This window comes from Gossypium raimondii, chromosome 10, assembly GCF_025698545.1.
Source record: "Gossypium raimondii isolate GPD5lz chromosome 10, ASM2569854v1, whole genome shotgun sequence".
NCBI classification, from domain to species: Eukaryota; Viridiplantae; Streptophyta; class Magnoliopsida; order Malvales; family Malvaceae; genus Gossypium; species Gossypium raimondii.
This window is the reverse complement of record NC_068574.1, coordinates 37,221,542-37,247,925: the sequence shown is the minus strand read 5'-3', so window position 1 is coordinate 37,247,925 and position 26,384 is coordinate 37,221,542. Positions and strand designations below refer to the sequence as shown.

The 26,384-nt window shown below is 34.1% G+C and overlaps 1 protein-coding gene across 1 annotated transcript; it reads right to left on the bottom strand.

Moving 5' to 3' along the window:
• Nucleotides 1-1,683: 1,683 nt before the first annotated feature.
• LOC128034082 (uncharacterized) lies at nucleotides 1,684-16,823 on the bottom strand. Its single transcript, XM_052622780.1, has 3 exons — nucleotides 16,787-16,823; nucleotides 15,473-15,740; nucleotides 1,684-1,770 (listed from the first exon to the last, which is right to left on the bottom strand). Exons 2-3 carry the CDS (start codon nucleotides 15,738-15,740, stop codon nucleotides 1,715-1,717), a joined length of 324 nt encoding a protein of 107 aa, XP_052478740.1. The 5' UTR covers nucleotides 16,787-16,823; the 3' UTR covers nucleotides 1,684-1,714.
• Between the last annotated feature and the right edge of the window lie 9,561 nt (nucleotides 16,824-26,384).

Genomic DNA, 26,384 nt, shown 5'->3' with positions numbered 1-26,384 from the left:
AGTTCGAATCCTTTCGCTCTCGTTAATTTCTATTTGGTGTAATTTTTTTTTCAAACCCTTAGCAAATGTCATCCCATATATTTATTTTTATTTGCGCAAGTTTGAGAATAAGGAAGTGAAGTGGTCAAGTGGTTAATTGCGCCTAAGCTATCCTAGTGGTCCAAGTTTCAAGTCCTAAAGTTCACACTCTTCTATTTAATTTATTTTACAACTTTTCCATGTGATTTAAGTGCTTGCTGTCCACCCTTTTTTCACCATAAATAGAAGGATTCCTTTCCTCCAATATAGGTCAAACTTACCTTAAGTTGAGGGTGCATGATCCCCCTTTTTACTCTATGTCCCCCTCCCTTTCCAAAACTTCTCATCCTTGCAATACAAGAGGTTCATTGAACCTAGATCTAGTTGACAAACATATTCCCACTCTCCCAACCTCACTTTGCCATCCCTACCTTCCTTTTACTCCCATTTTCTCTCTTTTTCATTTCTGTTCTCATTCATTTTCTCTCTATTTTGGAAAATAACCACTACCCTTTCTTTTAATCTTTGCTCATTTCCTCTGCCGTGACCAGACCCTCAACCACTATTCACCATATCTCGTGGCCATTGTACCTCCTCTCCTTCTCTTTTTCTTCTTCCATCACTGTCATGATCACCGCCGTATGCTGCTGCGGGTCTCATTTCTCCTCCACCATTACGCTTAAACCCCATAGCCCTCCATCGTTGGACCACCACTCCACCATCGTCGGACTGCTGCCGTCGTCGCCATCAAACCATCGTCGCAACCGTCGTTGAGCACTTGATTCATTGACTTCATTCCTTTCTCGATTCATCGACCATTCCATATTGAATCAAGTTGCCTAAATGATAATCATAGGGGAGACCCTAGTTTCGCATTGGGAATTATCTTTTCGAGAGTCCAAAACTGTGGGATTCATTTTTCGCGTTCGATCAATGCGAGATCGTTACTAAGGTTGTGGCAAATCGGATTTACGATATAAGGTATGGGATCGTCACCATTTGTTTGTGTGTAGGGGTGAGCATTCGATAGAATCGAATCGAATCGAATCAAAAATTTTCGAGTTAATCGAGTTTTCGAATCTCATTTTATCATCCTAACTTTATTTGAAGTTTTATCGAATCGAATCGAGTGAGATAGAAATCGAATCGAATTGAATCAAATTATTTGTTCAAGTTAAGTTTAAAAATAAAATAAAATTATTGTTGTTTATTTTATGTAATTTTTCAAAAATAATTTTCTTTAAAGTTCTTAAACATAATCATACAACAAAAATTGAAGTAAATATGTGAATAAATAAAAGTAACACAACATTAACCCAAATAAACAACATGATGCCAAATAAACAACAAAAATAATACAAAAGATTATAATAAAAACATAAGTAAAAGTCCAAGTAAATAGCATGAGTCGAAATAAACAACATTATAATAAAAAAAAACAAAACATAAACAAAAGTCTAAAATACAATAGAAACCTACACCAAAAGAACACAACAAAAGTCCAATTAACCAACAACAATAACAAACCAAACCAATAACAATAACACATCAGTTCAAAAAACCATTATAGAAATGTTTAAGTTTTTTCTTGTGCTTCAACACCGTTGATAATCTTGAAAGATCTAGTAAAAGTATTGAATGAGTTAGTTAACTAATAAATTTTTTTTGCAAAAATAAATTAAATAAACATTTAACTTTATAAACTAATGCTAAGTATGTTACCTTCTTGATCTTCGGGTATTTTGGATAAGTCTAGCAAATTTAAAAACAAAAGTGTTAGTTAAATTATGGGAATGCTTACTATTACTAATATAAAGAATACAAAAGCTTATTTTATAAATTAAAATTTATATATTACCATCTTCCATTGTTTGAAGTTCATCAAAATAATCTTCAAGATTGATGGCATCATTAGATTTCCGAAGCCAATCTAGTGTGCAAACCAAAGCTTCGACCATGAGAGGCATTAGAGAACTTCTAAAACTATCGAGAACACGTCCACCCGTGCTAAATGCACTTGTCGAAACCATTTTTTTGAAAAATAAAAAAGAGGATCGATTTGTAAAAATGAAAAGGGGAGTCGCCACCGATCTTTTATTAAGGTGTGATCGGTTCACCATTAAAAAAAAATTTTAGGTCTGCGAGATTTGAGAAAAAGGTCCAGGAGTCCGTTACGCACGAGGAAGGGTTAGCACCCTCGTAACGCCCAAAATTGGTACTGAATCGATTGTTTAATGTCTTAATGTCGAAATTTTGAAAATATTTTAAAATACGATCCTTTGAAAAGAAAATCATAGGGGGTTGCGCGCGGACCAAGATTTTATATCACTCAAAAAGAAAATCAAATTCTCAATGAGGTAGAATTCAGGCTTGTGAGTTCTTTAGTAGAGTTTATATCAACCAATTAGAGAGTGTATGAACCGAACTACCAAAGAATCCTAATTTGCACTAGGATGCCAAAAACGGACGAGACACCAACTGATTTGTGTTGCACCGAGGAAGAATTGTGCACACTTTAAAAATCCTACTAACACAAGAAACAAGAAGGTGTTAGATAGTGTAAAGGAAAAATAAAGGCAAACAAATGAAAACCTACAGCTAAGAATCAATAAAAATTGCTGAAAACAGAAAACCCGAAAAACTGCGGAGTAACTTGACAACTACATTCGAGGTGTTCCTGATCTCCAAAAATCACAAAATTAAATCTGGAATGTCCTTAAATATTGAATTTTTTACCTGAAAATTTTGGGCACCAAATTCTACCCGCTGAATATTTTTTAAAATTTTTATTAGATTTCGTATTTTTTGATTTTTTTGACTTTTTCGACTGCTTTTTTTCCAGGATTAATTTTTTTATATTCAATAAGAGTGCCAAAAATATGTATGTAAAATTTTAGATAAATCAGACAACGTTTACTAACTCAAATGAATTTTTTTCAAAAAATTTTTCTGGGTAAAACTGCTGTTTCTAGTTTAAAAAATAGAAATCAGTTTATAAATCAACCAAGAACACCCAAAACGCCCAAAGTCTGATACCAAATGATAGGGGATTGTGCACGAACCAAGATTGAGTTGTCAAGTCACGGGAAACTCCTTCAAAGGCTCTAAACGAACAGATCTGTAAACGAGACAAAGAATAAGATTAGATCTAATCAGATCTGTAAATGAGAATATTCAAATCAACTAAGAATAGCCAAGAAACAATCTGAAAAGAGTAATCACAACAGCAAGTTAATGTTTAAAAATTCAGCAATCGGTTGAACAAAATATAGGTAAAGATGACGGCAAGATCAATTGAAATTAAGGATCAGGAAACGTTTTCTTGCTGCCCAAAATTAAATCGGCAAACTAATGCCCAAATTCCAGCAACCGAATGGCCCCCAATCAGAATATGTAATGAACGACAAGAACCCTAGAAATTGGGAATTTAAGGCCGATTCCTTGCTGCCAACAAGAGAAAGATTTGTCGATTCTTTAAGATGGAAAGGGCTGAAAACAAAACAAGAAGAGCAAACAGATCAATAAAGAATTGGCACAAAACATAAATAAAGAAAGAAATTGAACAGCAAGAAATTTAAAAAGATAGGTCCTAAGAAGCCTTGAAAACCCGAAAGAATTCACAACTCCCTTCAAACGGCTCTAATCTCCCCTCCAAAGAATATCTATGGCAAGAAGAAGGTTGAAGATGGCTCCCACAATCAAAAGATTGTTAAAACAACTTCTAAAGAAAGCTCAAGAGAGAATTCTTGGAGAAAAACTCAAGGAGAATTCTGCACTTAAACAAATCTGAAATTTTTAATATATTTGAGAATTGTCTACAAGGGGTGGCCGGCCATCACTTATATAGACCTCAAACTAATCCTAACCTTATTAGAAAACTTAAAAATTAACCCTAAATAATAAAAATAATAAAAGAATTTCGGCCTAACACTTAAATGGGCTGTTTTGGGCCGAATTTAACATGTAATATCTCTAGAGCCTAAAAAATTAAATTAACAAATAAAATGTTTACAAATTGGGCCCTTTGACATTTTGGCCTGATTTTCAACTAAGTATGTATGGATTTCTTAATTGGGCTGGGAATTTGCTTATTGGATCTCGCCTTCAAGAATTTGGGCTTGTGATCCATCTTTTACCGAAATTGGGTCGTTGATGCTCGTAACGGAAATCCAATGCGTTTTGGCTGCAAGATTCGGTTTCTTGTACCAAGATTTTCAAGATTTGAAATCTTGATTTTCTTGATTCTTGAAATCGCTCCAAACAGGAAAATTGGACCAAGATTCAGTTTCTTGATTTTCATGAAAACAAGAAAATGAATCTTGATTTTCTTGTTCTTTCGTGTATGCATCTAAGGCCTTGCTAACAAACTCTTGAATGGTCCCATTTAGTTTGGAATGCATTTGTCGGGCCTTTGATCTCGTTATTGGGCCTTGTGGTAATTTGATCCCATCACGTTCTTGAACTTGGATTGGGCATTTGTGACTCGTATCATTCCCCCCTTCCTAAAAAAATTCATCCTCGAATCTGAAAAATCAAATGCAGACAAGTTAGCCACATTAAAAGTAGAGCTTACGTTGTACTCACCAGGTAGATCAATTTTATAGGCATTGTCGTTGATCCGCTCGAGTACTTGGAAAGGCCCATTGCCCCTTGGGTCCAACTTGGTCTTTCTTTTAGTAGGAAATCGTTCTTTCCGCAAATGGACCCAAACCCAATCTCCGGGTTCTAGTACAACCCGTTTGCGCCCCTTGTTTACTTTGTTGGTGTTGGCATCATTTGTTTTGGCTATTCGTTGCCTAGCCTTCTCATGTAAGGATTTCACCAACTCAGCTTTCTGTTCGCCATCTAAATTAATAATATGTTCAGGAGGTAGTGGCGCAAGATCAAGTACTGTTAGTGGGTTAAAACCATAAACAAGTTCAAATGGAGAATAACCAGTTGTAGAATGAATAGATCTATTATATGCAAATTCAACAAATGGTAGGCATTCTTCCCAATTTCTAATGTTCTTTCCCACAACAGATCGTAATAAAGTCCCTAAGATCCAATTAACTACTTCAGTTTTGCCATCAGTTCGGGGGTGACATGTAGTAGAAGAAAGTAATTTAGTACCAAGCTTAGCCCACAATACCTTCCAAAAGTGGCTAAGGAATTTGACATCTCTATCAGAAACAATTGTTTTAGGGATGCCATGAAGTCTTACCACCTCTTTAAAGAATAAGTCTGCCACATGTGTAGCATCATCTGTTTTGTGAAAGGAAATAAAATGTGCCATCTTTGAAAACCTGTCAACAACAATAAATATACTATCTCTTCCTTTTTGAGTTCGAGGCAAACCTAGAATAAAATCCATGGATAAATCTACCCAAGGTGAAGTAGGAATCAGTAAAGGAGTGTAAAGGCCATGAGGCATTACCTTAGATTTTTCTTGTTTGCATGTAATGCACTTGGAACATACATTTTCCACATCGTTCTTCATATGTGGCCAATGAAAGTGTTCTTGCAAGATATCTAGTGTTTTGGCCACTCCAAAATCTCCCAGTAAACCTCCACTATGGGCTTCATGAATCAATAAATCTCTCATGGAACACTTTGGTATGCATAACCTGTTTATTCGAAAAAGAAAGCCATCTACAATATAAAACTTTTCAAAAGCAGTATGTCCACAATTCTTATAGATATGGCCGAAATCAGGATCATCATCATATAACTCCTTAATATGTTCAAACCCTAAGAATTTAGCATTCAATGTAGTTATTAAAGCATATCATCTAGACAAAGCATCTGTAACTACATTATCTTTACCTGTTTTATATTTTATCACATAAGGGAATGTTTCAATGAATTCTACCCATCGGGCATGTCGTTTACTCAACTTACCTTGTCCCTTTAACCATTTAAGGGATTCATGATCTGTATGTATGACAAATTCATTAGGCAGCAAGTAATGTTGCCATACTTGGAGTGCACGAACCAATGCCAATAGTTCTTTGTCATAAGTCGAGTAGTTTAATTGTGCACCATTCAATTTCTCACTAAAATAAGCAATAGGTTGCTTATCTTGCATTAAAACGGCGCCAATTCCAATTCCTGAAGCATCACACTCAAGTTCAAAAGTATTAGAAAAATTAGGTAATTTAAGAAGAGGAGCAGAACATAACTTAGCTTTTAGGGTCTGAAAAGCCTTTTCTTGGGTTTCACCCCATTTGAAACCCACTGATTTCTTTATAACCTCTGTCAATGGGGCAACAATAGTAGAGAAATCTTTCACAAGTGGTCTATAAAAACTAGCTAAACCATGGAAAGATCTCACCTCAGTTACCGATTTAGGAGTCGGCCACTCCTTGATTGCCTTAACTTTGTCCTCATCGACATGAATACCTTGAGCACTAACTATGAAACCTAAGAATATTAGTTTATCACAACAGAATGTGCATTTATCGAGGTTGGCAAATAATTTTTCAGCTCGCAGAATATCCAAAACAGTTCTAACATGGAAAACATGATCATCTAATGACTTGGAGTAAATTAAAATATCATCAAAGTAAACTACTACAAATTTACCCAAGTGAAGCCTTAAAACATGATTCATTAATCTCATAAATGTACTAGGTGCATTAGTAAGGCCGAAAGGCATAACTAACCATTCATACAATCCAAATTTTGTTTTAAAGTCTGTTTTCCATTCATCCCCTTCCCTCATTCGAATTTGATGATAACCGCTTTTTAAATCAATTTTAGTAAATATAACTGAACCATGCAATTCATCAAGCATATCATCAAGTTTAGGAATTGGATGTCGATACTTTATCGTTATCTTGTTGATTGGGTGACAATCAACACACATACGAAACGTACCATCTTTCTTTGGCACCAATAAGACAGGAACAGCACAAGGGCTTAGGCTCTCAGGAATGTACCCTTTGTCTAGTAATTCCTCAACTTGCCTTTGCAATTCCTTTGTCTCCTCGGGATTGCATCTATAGGTTGGTCGATTTGGGATTGAAGCTCCAGGTACTAAGTCAATTTGATGTTCTATCCCTTGTAAAGGTGGTAAACCTTTAGTGGCCTCACTAAAAACATCCTCATAATCCTGCAAAAGAGATTGAAACACACTAGGAAAATTTTCGTTAATGTTAGATAAAGATAAATAATTTTGCCTAAACCTCACAAGGATACAAGGCTGTTTATTAAGTAGGGCTCTCTTCACATCTTTTTTTGTTGCCACTAGTGGATTCACTCACCTTTGGGCTTTTTAAATTTTGACTTTTTCCACTATTAGCCTCTTTTATCTCTGTCTTTTGTACTTGCTCTTTCTCCCTTACCCCCTCACAAAATTTCATCATCTTCAATTGATCTTTATATACATCAGTAGGATTTAAAGGAGCAAAAGTGAATTTCCTACCTTTAAACACAAGGGAGTATCGATTAAGTTTACCTTGGTGTGTAACATCGCGATCAAATTGCCAAGGCCGTCCAAGGAGCAAGTGTGCTGCATGCATTGGGACCACATCACACCATACTTCATCCTCATAATTGCCGAGCTTAAAAGTGACCAAGGACTGTTTCGTAACTTTAACTTCGGAGCATTCATTAAGCCACTGAAGGTGATATGGCTTAGGGTGTTTGGTACAATGCAACTTTAAAGAATCCACCAAATAGCTACTCACTACATTCGTGCAACTCCCACTACCAATAATGAGTGAACATAAGTTACCTTTAATAAAACACAGAGAATGAAAAATATTGGTCCTTTGGCTATCATCATCTTTCATCTGAATGTTAAGGGTTTGGCGAACTACAAGGCATTGAAAATCAGCAAAGTCCCCTTCTTTTGGTGGTTCGACCAACTCTTCGCCATTATCACTGTCATCCACAAGTTTTGGCATATCTGGATCTGTTTTATCAGAGTCGGAAGTGTACTCACCATTATCTTTCAGAAGAAGTAATCTCGTGTTAGGGCATTCCCTACTATAATGACCACGCCCTTTGCACTTAAAGCATTCAATCTCACGAGTCCTCTTCGCACTCGAATCACCTAAATTGGGCTGCTTAGAAGGTGTTTGCATTTTAACAGGAGCCCTTTTTTTCCAATCTGATTGCTTCCTTCCATTACCCAAAGAAGACTTATTAGTAACAAAAGGTGATTTTGAACTCTTAAAATCAGAATTGGAATTGTTACCTCAGTAATATTGTGAAGTAGAGAAGGAACCAAACCTTTGTTCCTTGAGTTGTTGCTCGATCTTAATGGCTTTATGAACTGCTTCTTCCAAATCAATGTAAGTTTGGAGCCGTAATGTATTAGCTATCGGCCTATTCAAACCATCAATAAATCGAACCATAGTTGTTTCCTCATCCTCCTCCACATTAGCTCTCTGAATGAGCATCTCCATCTCCTTAAAATATTCATCCACCGTCCTACTACCTTGAATAAGTCTTCTCAGCTTTGTTTTGATCTCTCTATAGTAGTGAGGTGGAATAAACCTTTTACGCATAATCTGTTTCAACTCATCCCAAGTCGAAATCTCACCTTCATAATTCCGATGACGATTTACCCCAAGTTGAGTCCACCAACTTAATGCATAATCTAAAAATTCCAGCATTGCTAATGCTACCTTTTAATCATCCGCACATTTATAATACCGAAACATAAGTTCAATCTTAGATTCCCATTCACAATAAGCTTCAGGATCATTCTTACCACGAAATTGGGGAATTGTGAACTTTGGTTTTGCCAACGAAGGTTGTCCACGATCATGAAAATCAAAATCAGTCCTAGTGACACGTCGAGGATTGCGCCTATGAGCAGGAGGCTGGTTATCCATATCTTCTTTAATTGGGTTTCGATATTGAGATTCTTGATTCAATCACACCTCATTGATGGTAGCAGTCAAAGCTCGAAGTGTAACAGCCTGTTCTTCCAACTGTTGTTGGAATTTTTTAAATGTGTCATCATTATTATCACCTTTGGACATTTTCAAAAATCTGCAAAAAATAAACACTCAACACTCAAAAATAAAAGTTAGCAAACCTCACCGTTAATCACTCAAAAAGAAAATCAAATTCTCAATGAGGTAGAATTCAGGCTTGTGAGTTCTTTAGTAGAGTTTATATCAACCAATTAGAGAGTGTATGAACCGAACTACCAAAGAATCCTAATTTGCACTAGGATGCCAAAAACGGACGAGACACCAATTGATTTGTGTTGCACCGAGGAAGAATGGTGCACACCAACTGATTTGTGTTGCACCGAGGAAGAATGGTGCACACTTTAAAAATCCTACTAACACAAGAAACAAGAAGGTGTTAGATAGTGTAAAGGAAAAATAAAGGCAAACAAATGAAAACCTACAGCTAAGAATCAATAAAAATTGCTGAAAACAGAAAACACGAAAAACTGCGGAGTAACTTGACAACTTCGTTCGAGGTGTTCCCGATCTCCAAAAATCACAAAATTAAATATGGAATGTCCTTAAATATTGAAATTTTGATCTGGAAAGTTTGGGCACCAAATTCAACCAGCTGAATATTTTTTAAAATTTTTATTGGATTTCATCTTTTTTGATTTTTTTGACTTTTTCGACTGAATTTTTTGCCGGATTAATTTTTTTATATTCAATAACAGTGCTAAAAATATGTATGTAAAATTTCAGATAAATCGGACAACGTTTACCAACTCAAATGAATTTTTTTCAAAAAATTTTTCTGGGTAAAACTGCTGTTTGTAGTTTAAAAAATAGATATCAGTTTAGAAATCAACCAAGAACACCCAAAACACCCAAAATCTGATACCAAATGATAGGGGGTTGTGCACGGACCAAGACCGAGTTGTCAAGTCACGGGAAACTCCTACGAAGGCTCTGAACGAACAGATCTGTAAACGAGACAAAGAATAAGATTAGATCTAATCAGATATGTAAATGAGAATATTCAAATCAACTAAGAACAGCCAAGAAACAAACACCCTTAAGAATAGCAACTCTTGGATGTCAAGAACTCAAATTTTCTATCAAAATAATTCCAACCTGACAAATCTGAAAAGAGTAATCGCAACAGCAAGTTAATGTTTAAAAATTCAGCAATCGATTGAATAAAAGATAGGTAAAGATGACGGCAAGATCAATTGAAATTAAGGATCAGGAAACGTTTTCTTGCTGCCCAAAATTAAATTGGCAAACTAATGCCCAAATTCCAGCAACCAAATGCCCCCCAATCAGAATATGTAATGAACGACAAGAACCCTAGAAATTGGGGATTTAAGGCCGATTCCTTGCTGCCAACAAGAGAAAGATTTATCAATTCTTTAAGATGGAAAGGGCTGAAAACAAAACAAGAAGAGCAAATAGATCAATAAAGAATCGGCACAAAATAGAAATAAAGAAAGAAATTGAACAGCAAGTAATTTAAAAAGATAGGTCCTAAGAAGCCTTGAAAACCCGAAAGAATTCACAACTCCCTTCAAACGGCTCTAATCTCCCCTCCAAAGAATATCTATGGCAAGAAGAAGGCTGAAGATGGCTCCCACAATCAAAAGATTGTTAAAAAAACTTCTAAAGAAAGCTCAAGAGAGAATTCTTGGAGAAAAACTCAAGGAGAATTCTGCACTTAAACAAATCTGAAATTTTTAATATATTTGAGAAGTGTCTACAAGGGGTGGTCGGCCATCACTTATATAGGCCTCAAACTAATCCTAACCGTATTAGAAAACTTAAAAAGTAACCCTAAATAATAAAAATAATAAAAGAATTTCGGCCTAACACTTAAATGGGCTATTTTGGGCCGAATTTAACATGTAATATCTCTAGAGCCTAAAAAATTAAATTAACAAATAAAATGTTTACAAATTGGGCCCTTTGACAGTTTGGCCTGATTTTCAACTAAGTATGTATGGATTTCTTGATTGGGCTGGGAATTTGCTTATTGGGCCTCGCCTTCAAGAATTTGGGCTTGTGATCCATCTTTTAGCGAAATTGGGTCGTTGATGCTCGTAACGGAAATCCAATGCGTTTTGGCTGCAAGATTCGGTTTCTTGGACCAAGATTTCCAAGATTTGAAATCTAGATTTTCTTGATTCTTGAAATAGCTCCAAACAGGAAAATTGGACCAAGATTCGGTTTCTTGATTTTCATGAAAACAAGAAAGTGAATCTTGATTTTCTTGTTCTTTCGTGTATGCATCTAAGGCCTTGCTAACAAACTCTTGAATGGTCCCATTTAGTTTGGAACGCATTTGTCGGGCCTTTGATCTTGTTATTGGGCCTTATGGTAATTTGAGCCCATCACGTTCTTAAACTTGGATTGGGCCTTTGTGACTCGTATCAGAAAATTTGAGTAAAATGAATTGGACGATAAGACTCACTTATTTCAAAGAAATAAATCGTCACACTCAGTAAGTTAGAGTGCAACATTTTAAATCCTCAAAATTAAATTTATCTCCTTTTTTAAGAAAATCATATGTTTTAAGAAGGTTATTTGATTATCTAAGTCAATCGAGAAATTGGAATCCAGTAAGTTAGGGTTCAATTTCTCGATATTCCTAAACATCAAACATGGCCTTTATTGAGAGAACAAAATGTTGTATCCAATAAGTTAGGATTCGACATTTTGAAATCTTAAGAACTTTATTTTAACAATTGTATAGTTTTAATAAAACCAACACTTGATTATCTAAATTCATCGAGAAGAATTGAAGCCCAGTAAGTTAGGGCACGATTCTCTCGAGAATTATAAATGTTAGGCCCTTTTGAAAATTATAAAAATAATTTTGGTGCTTTAATGAAACCGAATATATTAAAAAAATGCGATGGGATGTAAATGTACGACACGGAACAATAATTGATAGGCTAAAGTATACTAATAATCATCAATAGCCAAAATATACGAATATATAATATAATACCCATGCGGGCAATAATATCAAACTCACATTATGCAAACACAAATATCAACATTCAACAACTAAATGAATTAATAGTCAATTTTAAAAGGAGTGCCAAACGAAATAACATAAATAAAATATAACAAGCTTTCGACTAAAAATGAATATTGGAATATATCAAAAGGCTAGAAAAATGAATACTATAATAATATAAGAATGAATTTTAAAATACGTATTGCATGAAAAGAAACTCAAAATAATATACGTATGCTAATTTTAATAAATGATACATACAAAATAAAAAATAACTTTATAATAGTATATGTATGAGAATATAAGTACAAAAAATTGAAATAAGTAAAGTATATAAGGAGTATTTTACAAGAAATAAATTATACATAAGATTTAAAACATATATACAAATATATTTCAAAATAATTTACTAAAGTTACATACATGTATAATAATGTAATATGAAAGTATCAACGCATAAATTTTTATATTTGGATTAAATACTAATGTACTAAAAATTTATTTAAAACGTTTAATGAATAAGAAAACTAATGTATGATGAATTTACATAATATTAATAACAATTTTAAAAATAATATATTGTATCTTAAAAGTTGTATTAATAATAAGTTTAAAAATGATATCAAACTTAAATATTAAAATAATATATCAAAATAAGATCTAAATATATTTAAAAATTAAGTACAAAAAGGAATAAAATTAAAAATACAACCAAAATTAAAAGAAGAAAACAAAATCAAACTAAATTAACAATCGATTCAACACTCAGGGACCAAAACAGCAAATGACCACATAAATCCAGAAGTTCAAATCTCATCAGCGAAAACGACGCCATCTTACCATGGATCTAGATGAAATTTAAATCAAATTTGAAGTAATAAATAAAAAATGAAGAAAAATTGGATTGGAATGAAAATCGAATGTGAAGGGGCTTGTTGTGCAATAATCCCATCAGACCCGAAACGCGCGGATCCTTCCCTTGGGTCGGGTCATTACGCGGGTCGAGGGCACTCAGACGACGCCGTTTTGAAGCTGTCACATTAGCTACAAATGGCGACGTTTCAAAACCCACCAATAAAACAAAAATAAACCTAAGAAAAACCTAACACTTCCGTCAGAAATAAAATAAAAAAATTAAAGCCCCTTCCCCGTCGCTCTACTCATCAATCCTTCAAACGGATCTCTGAACCCCTGCTCAGGCTCTGATGGCGACAGAGAGAGCGAGGATTCGACGGCGAGGTACTTTATTTTCCTTTTTTTTATGCTACCATTTACCTCTTTAATAAACGCCTGATGGAATCTCAAATAAAAAAGAACTGCGAAAAAAAGAGAAGGAAGAAGGACCCAGAAATCACCTTTTGGTGTTTTTGATTTTTTTTTTGTATTCAGATTGCGTGTGTATCGAAAAAGGGTACATCGATGGGGTTTTTATAACCCAAAAATAAAAAGAAAAGAATACCAATTTATTTTTCCTTCTGTTTCTCTTATTTTGTTTTTCTCTTTTCACTACTGATTTCTGCTCCTCTTTTCGTTTGTTGTCTATTTTTTTTGCTGCTCGTTTGTTCGTCTCTTGCAGGTACGGAGAGCTGGGCTGGGGACGTGGCATGTACAGAGGCAAAGCAAGCAGCGGTGGCGCACGTGCGAAGGTGCGCACACGGGTAGAGGCTCGGCACGTAGGGACAAAGGCCTCGGTAGCTACGGCGCTGGAAGCCAAATGCTACTAGAGTTTCAGTCTCGGTTAGGCTAGGTGTTGGGCCATTGGGCCATTAGGTTTAGGTTAGTAGGCTAGGTGTAGTTGGCCTCTGTTTAGTGGGTTTTGGGTATGTAATTTTGGGCTTTCAAATTGGGTAAATGTAATGGACATTTGGACTCTTTTTTTTATTGGTTCTATTTATTTTTAGTGGGCCCGGGTCAAAATTGGGCATTACAGCACTTTTCGAGGCAACTGTTGAGATAGGAATAGCAAGAATATCTCGAGCCATTTGTGCAACAATAGGGAATCTAGGACTGTTCATTTTCCACCATAATAGTAAATCAAATGAACTTGAATTGTTTACTTCTTCATCCTCACCCAAATATCTATCCAACTCAGATTTGCTTTCTAATCCAACTTGTTTCTTCTTCTTAAGGTATTTTTGTTTGGCCTAGCCCGTTTTCGTTTTTGACTGATCTATTTCCATTGAACTAAAAAGATTTATCGAAGAACTAGATCTACCTTCAAACAATTCAATTCTCCCAGCATTAGAAGAATACTCATTGAACAAGCAATGCAAATGTTTATCAATCATTTTCATAATGTCATTAGCAACATTAGGAAAAAGCAAGTTGACCCCAAAGTCCAAAAAACTCATTTTACATCACGGATCAAAGATGACCGCCAAGTAAACTAGCATGTTGATCTTGTTTCCTTCACCCCAATACTTATTATATTTCTCTCTCATTTTGGAAGTCATAGAAATTATGTCTAGATCTCCACAATCTTGCCACCCATCAAAAAGACAATACACATCCGTCAATACTTCAAAAAGTGAATGAGAGGTAACATGCAAAGATCTTGACACCTTTAATGTAAGATGATAAAAAGGCTCTAATACTTTTATAATTTTTCAAACAATTTCCCAATCATCAAATGTAGGAACTCCATCTCCAGCAGTAAGGTCAAGAAAAAAATTATGGTCATCACGTACATATGAATCAAATGCACGCTCATATTTTTCGGCCACCTTTAACATCATATATGTTGAGTTCCATCTAGTAGGCACATCTAAACACAATTGAGCCTTACTATCTATCATTTCTTCTTTTACCCGTTGGTTGAATTTTGTCAACCTCGATGGTGATGCTCTTATATACCTCACAGCACCTCTAACTCGATCCACAGACACAGAAGCATCCTTAATACCGTATTGCACAATGAGATTAAGAATATGTGCAACTCATCTCATATGAATAAATCTTCCATTTGCAACAGAAACATTTCGATGATTCAATTTCTTTCTCAAATATTCAATGGCAACACAATTGGCGGATGCATTATCAACTGTAATAGTGAAGACCCTCTCAATCCCACAATCTCGAAGACATTTTTCAATGGCTTGACCTATGATTTCACCTCTATGAGCGGATATTGGGCAAAAATTTATAATCCTTTTTTACAACCTCCACTCATCATCCACCCAATGTGCTGTTAAAACCATATAAGATATCCTCTGCAATGAAGTCCAAGTGTCTGTCATCAAACAAACTCTACTTATATCTTTTTCAAAACAATTCTTCATCACACTCTTCATGGAGTTAAATAAATCAAGACAATCCCTTCTAATTGTCCAACGAGACGGAAGACTAAACCGTCGGCATGCTGTAGAAAGAAAGTATTTGAAACCCTCTCCCTCTACAATTTTAAAAGGTAGTTCATCCATAATTATCATACGAACCAATGCTTTTCTAGCAGCATCTTTATCAAACACCCAAGTTGATAAATCCGTTGTTTCTTGGCTAACCTTCACAAATGTTAATTCTAATTACTTCGGATTAGAAGTATTACCTCGAGGTCTTTTTAGGCATGCTTTCAAATGGTTATTCAAATTCGTTGTAGAACCCGAAGTTGATTCCATTATGTAAGTAACATCACATGCATTGCACCTTGCTCTCTTCTCCCCCTCTTCAGTCACAAATTTGGTGAAATGGTTCCAACAAGCTGACCTTGGAATAATCTTTTTTCGAACATTTTCCTGGGTTGTTTTTTGATCATCTCTACTTGGGGAAGAATTTTGTGAACTTTGAGTTGAACCATCTCGCTTTGGATCACTCATCTACAAGTAAACATTTGTTGCAATCAGTAACCATGACCAAAAATTGGTTTAAAATCAAACTTAATAAATATGAAAATGTCTAGAATTATTTGGTAGAACATCTAATTTGGCCAGCATTTGCATGCAATGAAGAACAAAACAAGCATTGGATGTTTAAAATAAGCAGACGATATAGAAATGAAGCACATTTAATTCCTATTAAGTTGCATCATACCAAATCAAAGTTTGTATCTAATTGCACATTGGATCAAAGTTCATATGTAGTTTTGAGATTTATCCCTAATTAAAATTGTAATGATCAAACTTTGTTGTGAAAATCATACATTTTATGCAAGACATGAGTAATGTAAAATACAAAAATGCCTATTCCAAAGTATTCATTTCAAAAGAATAAAAGGAAAAACACATTGCGAAGGCACAAATAAAATTCTCACCATTCTAAGAAATTTAATAAACTCAATAATGACACTAGCAAAGAAGACATCGACCATCAACAAACAATTGCACATGATGATAAAATATAGATGAATATAAACTAAATCCCATTTACAAAAGCAATTCAACAAAAGAAGGGTGATATCGGTTTGCAAGATACGAATTTGCGTGCTCATGGAAACATATGTGTGAGCGTGAGAGAGAGACACATAGAGAGAGCTAATGTCTTGCTTTGGGCAACTAAGCGTGATTTTCGGACAAAGAAGGCATTACAAACCAGCATGATATTATTATGTTCCCTATTTTATACATCTTCGTGTACTCGCTCATTGGTGAAGGCGGAGAGTAGAAACTAATGACATCTTGAATCGGACATTTAGGGTAACACATAGGCTATGAATATTAACTTTTAAAATGGTACCAAACCTGTTTTTGTTTACTTTTTCGCATTTCTTTCTCCTTTTCTTTTCATTTGTTAAGAAGGAAATGAAGAAAAGAAATTTGAAGCTAAAATATTGCCAAATCTGCAGTCAGTGGCAGAAGCCACTAAATACATGATGAAACACGAAAAAAGTAAAAGCGAAATTACGATGCGTTTAGCAAGTTGTAACCTTTGCAACAAACTTCAAGCGACTAAAGTCGAGTCCATCAAGCGAAGAAACTAATCGGTGGATAGGTTGAATATCATTTCTGCATAATAAGAAAACCGGATTGTTATTTCGCTAGGTTATATAGAATAATTCCTATTGACTTATAAGAGATGAATGTAGTTTTAAGATAAACGTTATCACACACAGGACATGTGTCACTTCTTTCCATCCATTCAAGAATACATGCAAGGTGAAAATGATGCTCGCATTTTGAGATAATTTTGGATTTTCGCATCATACTCTAACAGAAAGAAGAAAAACTACTCAATATTAAAATTTTAACTCATAACCAACAAGCTACAAGTGAACACAGTATCAAAATTTTGACAATCATCGTAACATATAAAAGGGAAGATTAGAAAATATGCTAAAAACATTGACTAATCATTGAGTAGACAATAATATTATTCCTTTATAACTAATCAAAGTTTTAGATTACCAACTTAGCAAAAGGTTAGGAAAGAAGATAACTTTATTGGGTTAAAGTAACTCGGAAGGATTAAAAAGTAAGTCATTGAAAAGAAAAGAAAAACCCACCTTTTTCGATGGACTTGCTGCATTTCGTTAAAAAAAGTATCTCAACAGAGAATTTAAACAAAAAAAAAAATAGATGAATAAACATAGTGAAATTTTTTTTATACAAAAACATAGCTCTGTTCTTTAAAGAATTAAACCATGAAAATTGAAATTTGAGAATAAAGAATCCGACTTTTTGCATTTAGTCAAATTACAAAGACAAAATTTTAAACACACAAAGAACAACAATTTCTGACTTTCTGCTGTTTACCAAGACTGGGATCAACTGATCAAGGGTATAGCAGTATAGGTAATTGGGAGACTCCATTTATTAATGCATGTACGAACAAATAAAAAATAGAAGACTATCAAATCCTAAACCTATTTTGTATGTTTTTGTTTCTAAAGGTACCAGACAAATAAAAGCATCAATTAAAATGAAAGGCATGCTTGTGCAATCTGAGTTTTCCAACTTTAGCTTGAGAGTTGAGAGTAGTCTTCTAAACCACAAGCTGTCAAGTGCAACTCCAACAAAGAGGGAAGTTTGAATGTTACCTATACCCAATCAATTGCTTTAGAAAGATTCGCAGAGGCAGAGCTCAAATCAAGGTACTGGAAGGAAGAAAGTCCAGAAACTGAGAAACCCATTGAAAACTTTTGAGACCGTATATAAATACAGTGTAAGAAAGGAATAAAAGTTAACATACCTCTGATTTTGGAATTGGGTGGAGCTGTCAGCCGTGGAGGACCGGAGGTGGATCGGTGGAGGAGGGTGGACCGCAGGTGAAGATTTTCGAATTGGGGAAAAAAGGGAGGAGGGAGGGCATGGGCTTAGTTAGGGATTTTGGAAGTGATTTTGTTTTAACTTTTAATTTTTAAATGTAGTGTTTTTTTAAAAATAAAAAATAAATGTGGTGTATTTTAAAAATAAAAAATATAGTTTATATTCGAATTATTCGAATTATTCAAGTTATTCGAATTTGAAAATTCAACACGATTCGAACTCGAAATTTAAAAAAAAATTCGAATTGATTCGATTAACTCGATTCGAATAATTTGAAATTTGAATTTTTTTTTATTTTTTCGAATCCAATCGAATTTTTCTCACTCCTATTTGTGTGATATAGATATTTTATTACATTAATAATTAATTATATTAAAATATAAGAATATACTAAATATTTATGAAGAGTCGTATAACTTGTCGAGATGGATACCAAGCAAGTGTTCTAACCAAGTGGATCTGTGATTTATATGACAATTGATATGCTTATGATTGTGGTTATGATAACTGTTTAGATCTTTTGCTCATGATATGTGATGTATGTGTAACACCCCTAACTTATATCCATTGCCGAAATAGGGATACGGAGCATTACCGAAAACTTTTAACTTAAAACATTTGATTACAATCATTTACAAAACACATCATATTCCATTCAAACACATGCATAACTCCCCTTTTTCGAGCCCTCAAGGCCTTAGAAACACTTTAGAAACCATTCGAGACTAAATCAAAAACATTTATAACTTTATGGCAAAAGATAGAAAAATTCATACTACAGGGGTCACAAGGCTGTGTGGCTAGGCCGTGTGACTCACACGGCTGAGACACATGCCCAAGTCTCAGGCCGTGTGGGCATTCGACGTAGGGACACATGGCCATGTCCCAGCCTATGTCCGTGCACGTGCAACTCTTAAAATGCAACCTTTAAAAACCTACAGGGGATACATAGCCGTGAAGCGTTACCATGTGTCACACACGGCTGAGACACACGCCCGTGTCTTAGGCCGTGTGGACAAGAAATACTCCAATTTAAAGTCATTCCTTTCACCCAAAACACGATCACATAAACAAGCCATTTGCACTTACATTCAAGCATTCAAAATGTACCTAAAACATGCATAATCATGCTAGATCATTATGGTATTTGTTCATACAACTAATATTCCCAAAAGGCACCTCAATCACAACAACTAACACACATGTTTAAAATTTTGCATAGTTTAGCCATTAACCATCCATATTTTTCTAATCTAATTTCCATACCAAACTTACCACAATGATTACATACCAAAAATCACACTCAAATATACCAATTTGTCCATTCAAAACATATCATCACTAAACCATTCCAACATTAGCCAACAAGGACCAAAATGCCAAAATGTCATCAATCATAAAAACACATATATACAAGCCAACATGAAAATTAGTTCATCAACCAAAATACCATAATTACAAGCCGAACACAATGGCGATTTCATCAAGTACCAAAACACCTATACATGTGCATATTTAACAAATTTTCAATTAATTTATTTCCATATTAAAAACATATCAAAATGACCTTACCATTTGGACCACTTCTCACATGCATCAAAACCATTTAAATGTTACAAATCTAGCCATTTCCAAATGGTTCCAACAACCATCATCTATACATACCAATTTAATGTCCAAATTGTCATTATTCAACCAAACATATATGATTAAATTCTATCTCAAAACATACCATAAATGATCATTTTGCAACCATGACAACACTTACCAGTTTGGCCACAAACCATACATCAATTAAATCTTATAAACACCAACCATTAAACATCAATGCCAAAAGCACACCAACCATCAAGGCATCCAAAATAACATAAGTTTCACAAATTCAAAGTAACATTTCATGCCACTATCATTAACTAAACATTAGACATAAGTCCACCTATACATGCCATTATAACCACCAACAAAGCATCAAAATCTACCGATAAAATCGATGGATAGTGTGATGGATCTCCGGCTAGCTTCAAACCCGATCAAGGTTCCGGTAATCTGTAAAGTAAGAGAAAGATAATCACATAAGAAATGAATGCTTAGTAAGCTCATATAAACCATCAGCATAATATTACATTTCAATAATGAAATTTATAGGTTAAGTATAAACCCATACTAATGCCTCAAGATTTACCAAACCATAATTATTAACTCACAAATAAGTAAATTCATTAATGTCACATATATTTATAATTCATAACGTGAAAGGATTTTATAGGACGTAATGTATAACCATCAACCTTTCTATAAGATTATACACCTTTTAGTTTACTTACTTTTCTTTCCGTTCCCAATGCTTATCATAAGCCTAAACAACACATTATTAATTATCAATTCAATGTATTTATCCATGACATAGATAGATTCATTCAAAACATAAGCAATTTACTCACATATGAATACATCATTTATCTCGTTAAACCTTTTTATAACATCATATTACCCAATTACGTACTTAACGTATCATTCACTTTTATTACCCATTTCATATGCATAGTACAAGCATAATCGTAAACATCAATTATATCCACAAGCTTGGTATAAGCCTAAGCAAATCAACAACACATGTTAGTTTATTTAACCTTGATTCATATGAATTTGACATGGATAACCATTATACTTGAGCATGATTCAATTGACTTTATCATCCATCTCGACATAACATATTTTCCATGTAACTCGCCATTTCAAATTCTTTCATACATACAAGTCTTTGTTCATATAGAACACTTACCATATTCTTGTAAATTCATGCCCATTGAACTGAATAGAATACCGTTGGATACGCGGGATAGCTCACACGAAGTGTGCTAACATATAACCATAGTCCGTCAATTCCTTTACATATATTTGCTCACACGAGCTGTGAATAAGTATGTTCACATGAGTTGTGAATAAGTATGCTTACACAAGCTGTGAAATGGGTCTGCTCACATGAGCTGTAGGTAAGAATGTAAGCTACACGATGCTACTCACACGAGTTGTGGAGTATCCACAACACATGCTGGACCTCAGCCATCGGTAGGACATTCAAGATCAATACCCAAAACATGTAAACCCTAATAACATGTCATTTGTATCCTATGAATTCCTAAGGTTCAAACGAGGCTCGATAGTCATCGTACGTCGTTGGATTTCCATTGTCTCATGACATGATAGATTTCATAATAACATATATATATTGATTCATTTACATTAGAATAACACATCAAACATTGAATTTAACCAAGATTTAAGTAATTATAGTTCATACGAATTTACTTGGCTAAATTGAAGAAATGTCAAAATACAAGGGCATTTTGGTAATTTTCCATTCTCCTCGATTTTTCACCTAATCTTGATCTAAATTAATAATGTCATTTAATCTATTAATTTATCCAATAAAACAATGTATTTAATGTAATTTAGTCATTTTGACATTTTAACAAAATTGCCCTAAAGTTTTACTTTTATTAAATTTAGCCCCTAAGCCTAAAACATGCAAATTAACCTTTTTTTATAGAAAATTGAGCCTAGCCAAATACTTATTGCATCCAATAAAGCCCATTATTGCAACAATTTCACAACAAATCCTTGTATTTTTACTATTTCAACAATTTAGTCCTTAATCAAAAAATTCATCAAAAATCACTTAATAAAATACTTTTAAATAACAACTAATATCTCAAATTCATCAATTAACATCTAAAATCACAAGGTTCATCAATGGCGACATTCAAAATCTTTAACAGTTTTAAAATCGAAGGTACGAGCTAGCTAGACTTAATTGCAACGATCTCAAAAACTTAAAAATGTGCAATTTAAAAATGTTACAGCATGGCTCATGTGTTATATGTGATGATTTAAAAATGTGCGATTTATGTGTATATACGTGTGACAAATCAAGATCTATGATCTATTGTGAAAAGCATGTTAAACATGTTAAAAGTGATTATTATGTGATAAGTGATTATGAGGCCATGTTTACATGCATAAGTGTATAAGTGTATAAGTGATCTATGTGTTATAAGTGAAAATCGCCATATCGCATGCATGGGGTGGGTTTTTGTGAAAAGAGGAAGCAGTGGCAGTATATCTGCAATTTAGTGCTGGCTTGTCCACATTGGTGTTGTTAGTGACAGTTTATTTGCAAATCAGTTGCAATTTAACATCAAATTAGTGGTGGCTTGTCCACAAAAAGCATTTTGGATGGACGAGTTCTGGGGAACTCGATATATGGTGCGTAGAAGAGATGGGTAGGAAATTTTATAAAATGTTCATGCTTTTAAGGTATGGATCGACATGTTCATGCATAAGTATCAGTATTATAACTTGTGATTATTATGATGATTGATATGATGAGATTGATATTTTGATATGTATGTGATCATATTTGTGTTGATCTCACACTGGGCTTTTAAAGCTCACCCTCTCTTAATTTTGAATTTTTAGATAATAATTGAGGTTAGGATGGGCTCGGCTTATAGAGGTGCTCTCGATCAATTTCAAAAAATATATCATTTTGGTACTTGATATTTTGGAGACGTGGTTTTATTACTATGGACTTTTTCTTGGGATTTTCTTTTAGACTTTAAATTAATTTGATTTTGGATTTTTCTGCATGATTTAGGTTTTAAAATTATCATTTAAAAGATTGCGAAATTGTAACATCCTGATTTAGGGCCTAGTTGGAACAGTGGTTTTGAGACCAAAAATCCGATGAGGAAAATTTTATTTTTACTATATTTTTATGGCCTAGAATTTCACGGAAAGATTTCGTGAAAATTTCGTTCAAAAATTTTGACGTTTGGGCACTCAATTTAGTCAAAAGGACTAAATTGTAAAAAGTGAAAAAGTTGAGTTTTATTGTTAAAGGTATTTAATTGTTATGGAATTATAAATTAGGTGTCCTTATATGGTAATTAGGTGATTAGTTAGTGATGGACAAAAATGGACATGAGATAAGTGAAATAGGATTTTTTTAGTAAGGGCATTTTAGTCATTTAGTAAATAAATAGAATTAAAAGGGAAAAAGATATAAAAATTATATTCATCATCTTTGCTTGCTGCTAAAATTTGAAAGAAGCCATAGCTAGGGTTTCTTCACTTTCTCAAGCTCATAGTAAGTGATTTCAAGTCCCGTTTTTAATGTTCTTTATGTTTTTGGAATCCCGATAGCTTAATTTAGCTTATTTTAGCAATAATTTAACCTAGGGTTCATATTTGGAAAAATACCTATAGGTGAAATATGTTTATTTTGATGTTTTATAGTAGAATATGAAGCTAGAAATTATGTTAAACAACTTTTGCTAGTCGATTTTAAGTGAAACCAGTATATTGACATAATCGGCAAAAATACCTAATGTTCATAAGTAAGTGTTAGAGTAAGAATTTGATGTTGTCATAGAAGGGAAAAATGTTCAGCATGTTATAAAACATAAGAATAAGAGATGAAGTTTAATTTCAGAGCTTTGGGGCAAAAGTGTAATTATGTAAAAGTTTAGGGGCAAAATCATAATTTTTCCAAAGTTAGAGTCGAGGAATGTTTTGATGAATGTGAGTATTAAATAAATTAAATTTTTTATTGTAGATCAAGAAGAACAGAATCCGAGGTTAGACAAAGGAAAGAATAAGGTTGAAGACTAAGTGGGTGGATTTGGCTATATTTTGTACAGATGTAAGTTTATGGTAAATAAATACAATATTTCAATAATTATTATTAATGATACTATTCTCCAGCAATTATGTATTTATTTTATGAAATTATTTAATGTTGACTCAAGTATGAGACGATAGAGAATTAGTATTAAAAAGTCCCGTTGAAACATTTGGAATGTATCGGATACAAATGTTATGACATTTTGGTAAAGAGATCCCATGTAAGACCATGTCTGGGACATGGCATTGGCATCATTGAGATTATGAGAGTTCCCATGTAAGACCATATCTGGGACATGGCGTTGGCATCGAGATGAGACGTCCCCCGTAAGACCATGTCTGGGACATGGCATGGGCACCGATATGAGAACTCCCATGTAAGACCATATCTGGGATATGGCATTGGCTGTACAGGAAACATTCCCGGTAAAACCATGTCTGGGACATGGCTTTGGCATGTTATTATTAGACATGAGACCCAAGTATCCTTATTATTCCAATGTGGCTCAACGGGCTAGAAAACAGATTATGTTCTATGGAAGTTCAAGTAAAAGTATAATTAGCAACTTCAGGTGAGTTATAAGAGTTAAAAATATATTATGTTATCAGCGAGAACCAATATTTCAGCAAGAGAAGGGTAAGTTGTAATCTTAAGCTATCTAAGCAGGTAACTAAATAAACAAGTAAATGAGAGTAAGTAAAGAGAAAACTTAAGAACATGATACTTGCATATCATTATTTATGTTAAATGTTGTTATTTATTTACTTGTAAACTTACTAAGCTTTATGCTTACTTCTTTTATTTCATTTTCTTTCATATAGTATTATCAAGCATAGTCGGGATCTTGAAGACGTCGGAGAGCGTTCACACTATCAACCACCACAACTCGGTATTTTAAGACGATAAATGTTTTGAGCTATGGCATGTATAGGGACTTGGTCATTTCGATTATATATTCTGAAATTATGACCAAAAGATGATACGTAAATCTTTGATGATGAATAGTTATTAAAATGGCTAAGTATGAAGGTGTTTTTTGTTATAAATGTCTAGGTGATAAATTATGCATAAAAATTATGACAAAGTAAAAATTTGTAGTGAATCAGTTTTGAGACAGGAGTAGTGACGTGATTTTGAAAAATCAACGAGGATAGTAGAAAATGAATTAGAGGTTGGATGAGATATAGAATTAAATCTTATTGAGTCTATTTTCATAGAAAAATAACAGTGTAGACAAAGAAACTATGTATTCTGAGATATTTGCATTTTAGTTAGACAAGGTCAAAGTGGTTTTCAGAATTCCCTATTCAGAATTTTGAAAGTAATTAAAAATTTTAAAAAAATAGTTATGAGTTGTAATTTATATGTATAGATTTCTTATTGAGTTTATTTTTTGTAGAAACAAGTGGGAACACCATATGAAGTCTGTACAATGAGATAATTAAATTTTAGTGACGAGAGGTCAGGACAGTCGATCAGTGAAACAGGGGTGAATTTAACTAATAAACTGTACTAATTGGCTAAACCAAAAATTTGGAAACATTTATGATAAAAATATATATGAGTCTAGTTTTAGGGAAAATTTACGGATCTAAATTTTGAGTTTCGTAGCTCGAGTTAGAATTGATTTAGTAACTGCTGCGCAGGTGGACAGCTTTGTTGTGAATAGTGAAATTAATTTCAAAAGTAAAATTTTATGCCCTGAACTTTTAAGTTAAGTCATGTAGCGCCTCATGCTCGACTTCGGCAACGGTCTCAGGTAAGGGGTGTTATATTTTATTGGTATCAGAGCAGGTTTAGTCAGTTCTCAGAATATTCAGTATGAATAAGAGTCTAGCTATACATGTCATACTTATATATTTTGATAGTGTGACGACTTCTGACGATTTTGAAATGTTTTCTTTTATAGTTATGGATCCCGAACGAGCTGATACAGATGAAGTAGAGAGCAATACGCCTGCTCCCGCAGAAGGGACGGTGCCACCAGATGTTAATGTTAGTGAAAGGCCTATTTTCGTTAGTCAGAGAGGAGGGGCTCGAGAAGCCTTTTTCCAAGCTATGAATGATTGGTTTGCCAAGTTCGTTCGCATGAATCCGGCTGTTAGACCTCCACCCCCTCATGATTCTCAAGTTCCCCATGTAGCTTTTCCAGCCGTAGGTATAGTTATCAGAGAAAGGTCACCAGTTGATAAGATCAGAAAACAAGGGGCTGAAGAATTTCGGGCTACTAAATACGATGATGCAGGGAAAGCAGAATTTTGGCTCAAGAATACTATTAGAGTTTTTGATGAATTATCTTGTACACCTGAAGAATGTATGAAGTGTGTTGTCTCAATTCTCAGAGATTCGGCTTATCGTTGGTGGAAGAGTCTTGTGTCAGTGGTACTTAGTGAGAGGGTTACTTGGAATTTCTTTCAGGAGGAGTTCCGTAAGAAGTACATCAGTCAAAGATTTATAGATCAGAAAAGAAAAGAGTTCCTTGAGTTAAAACAAGGTAAGATGACTGTGACCGAGTGTGAATGTGAATTTGTCAGACTCAGTAAATATGCTCAGGAATTTGTGTCCACCGAAGC

Bases quoted from the DNA above. Each gene is read 5' to 3' on its own strand.
- LOC128034082 (XM_052622780.1), bottom strand. From the start codon at position 15,740: ATGAGTGATCCAAAGCGAGATGGTTCAACTCAAAGTTCACAAAATTCT. The intron at 1,771-15,472 runs GTAATACTTCTA...TAAATTTGCTAG, and splicing joins ATGCCTAAAAAGACCTCGAG to ACTTATCCAAAATACCCGAA.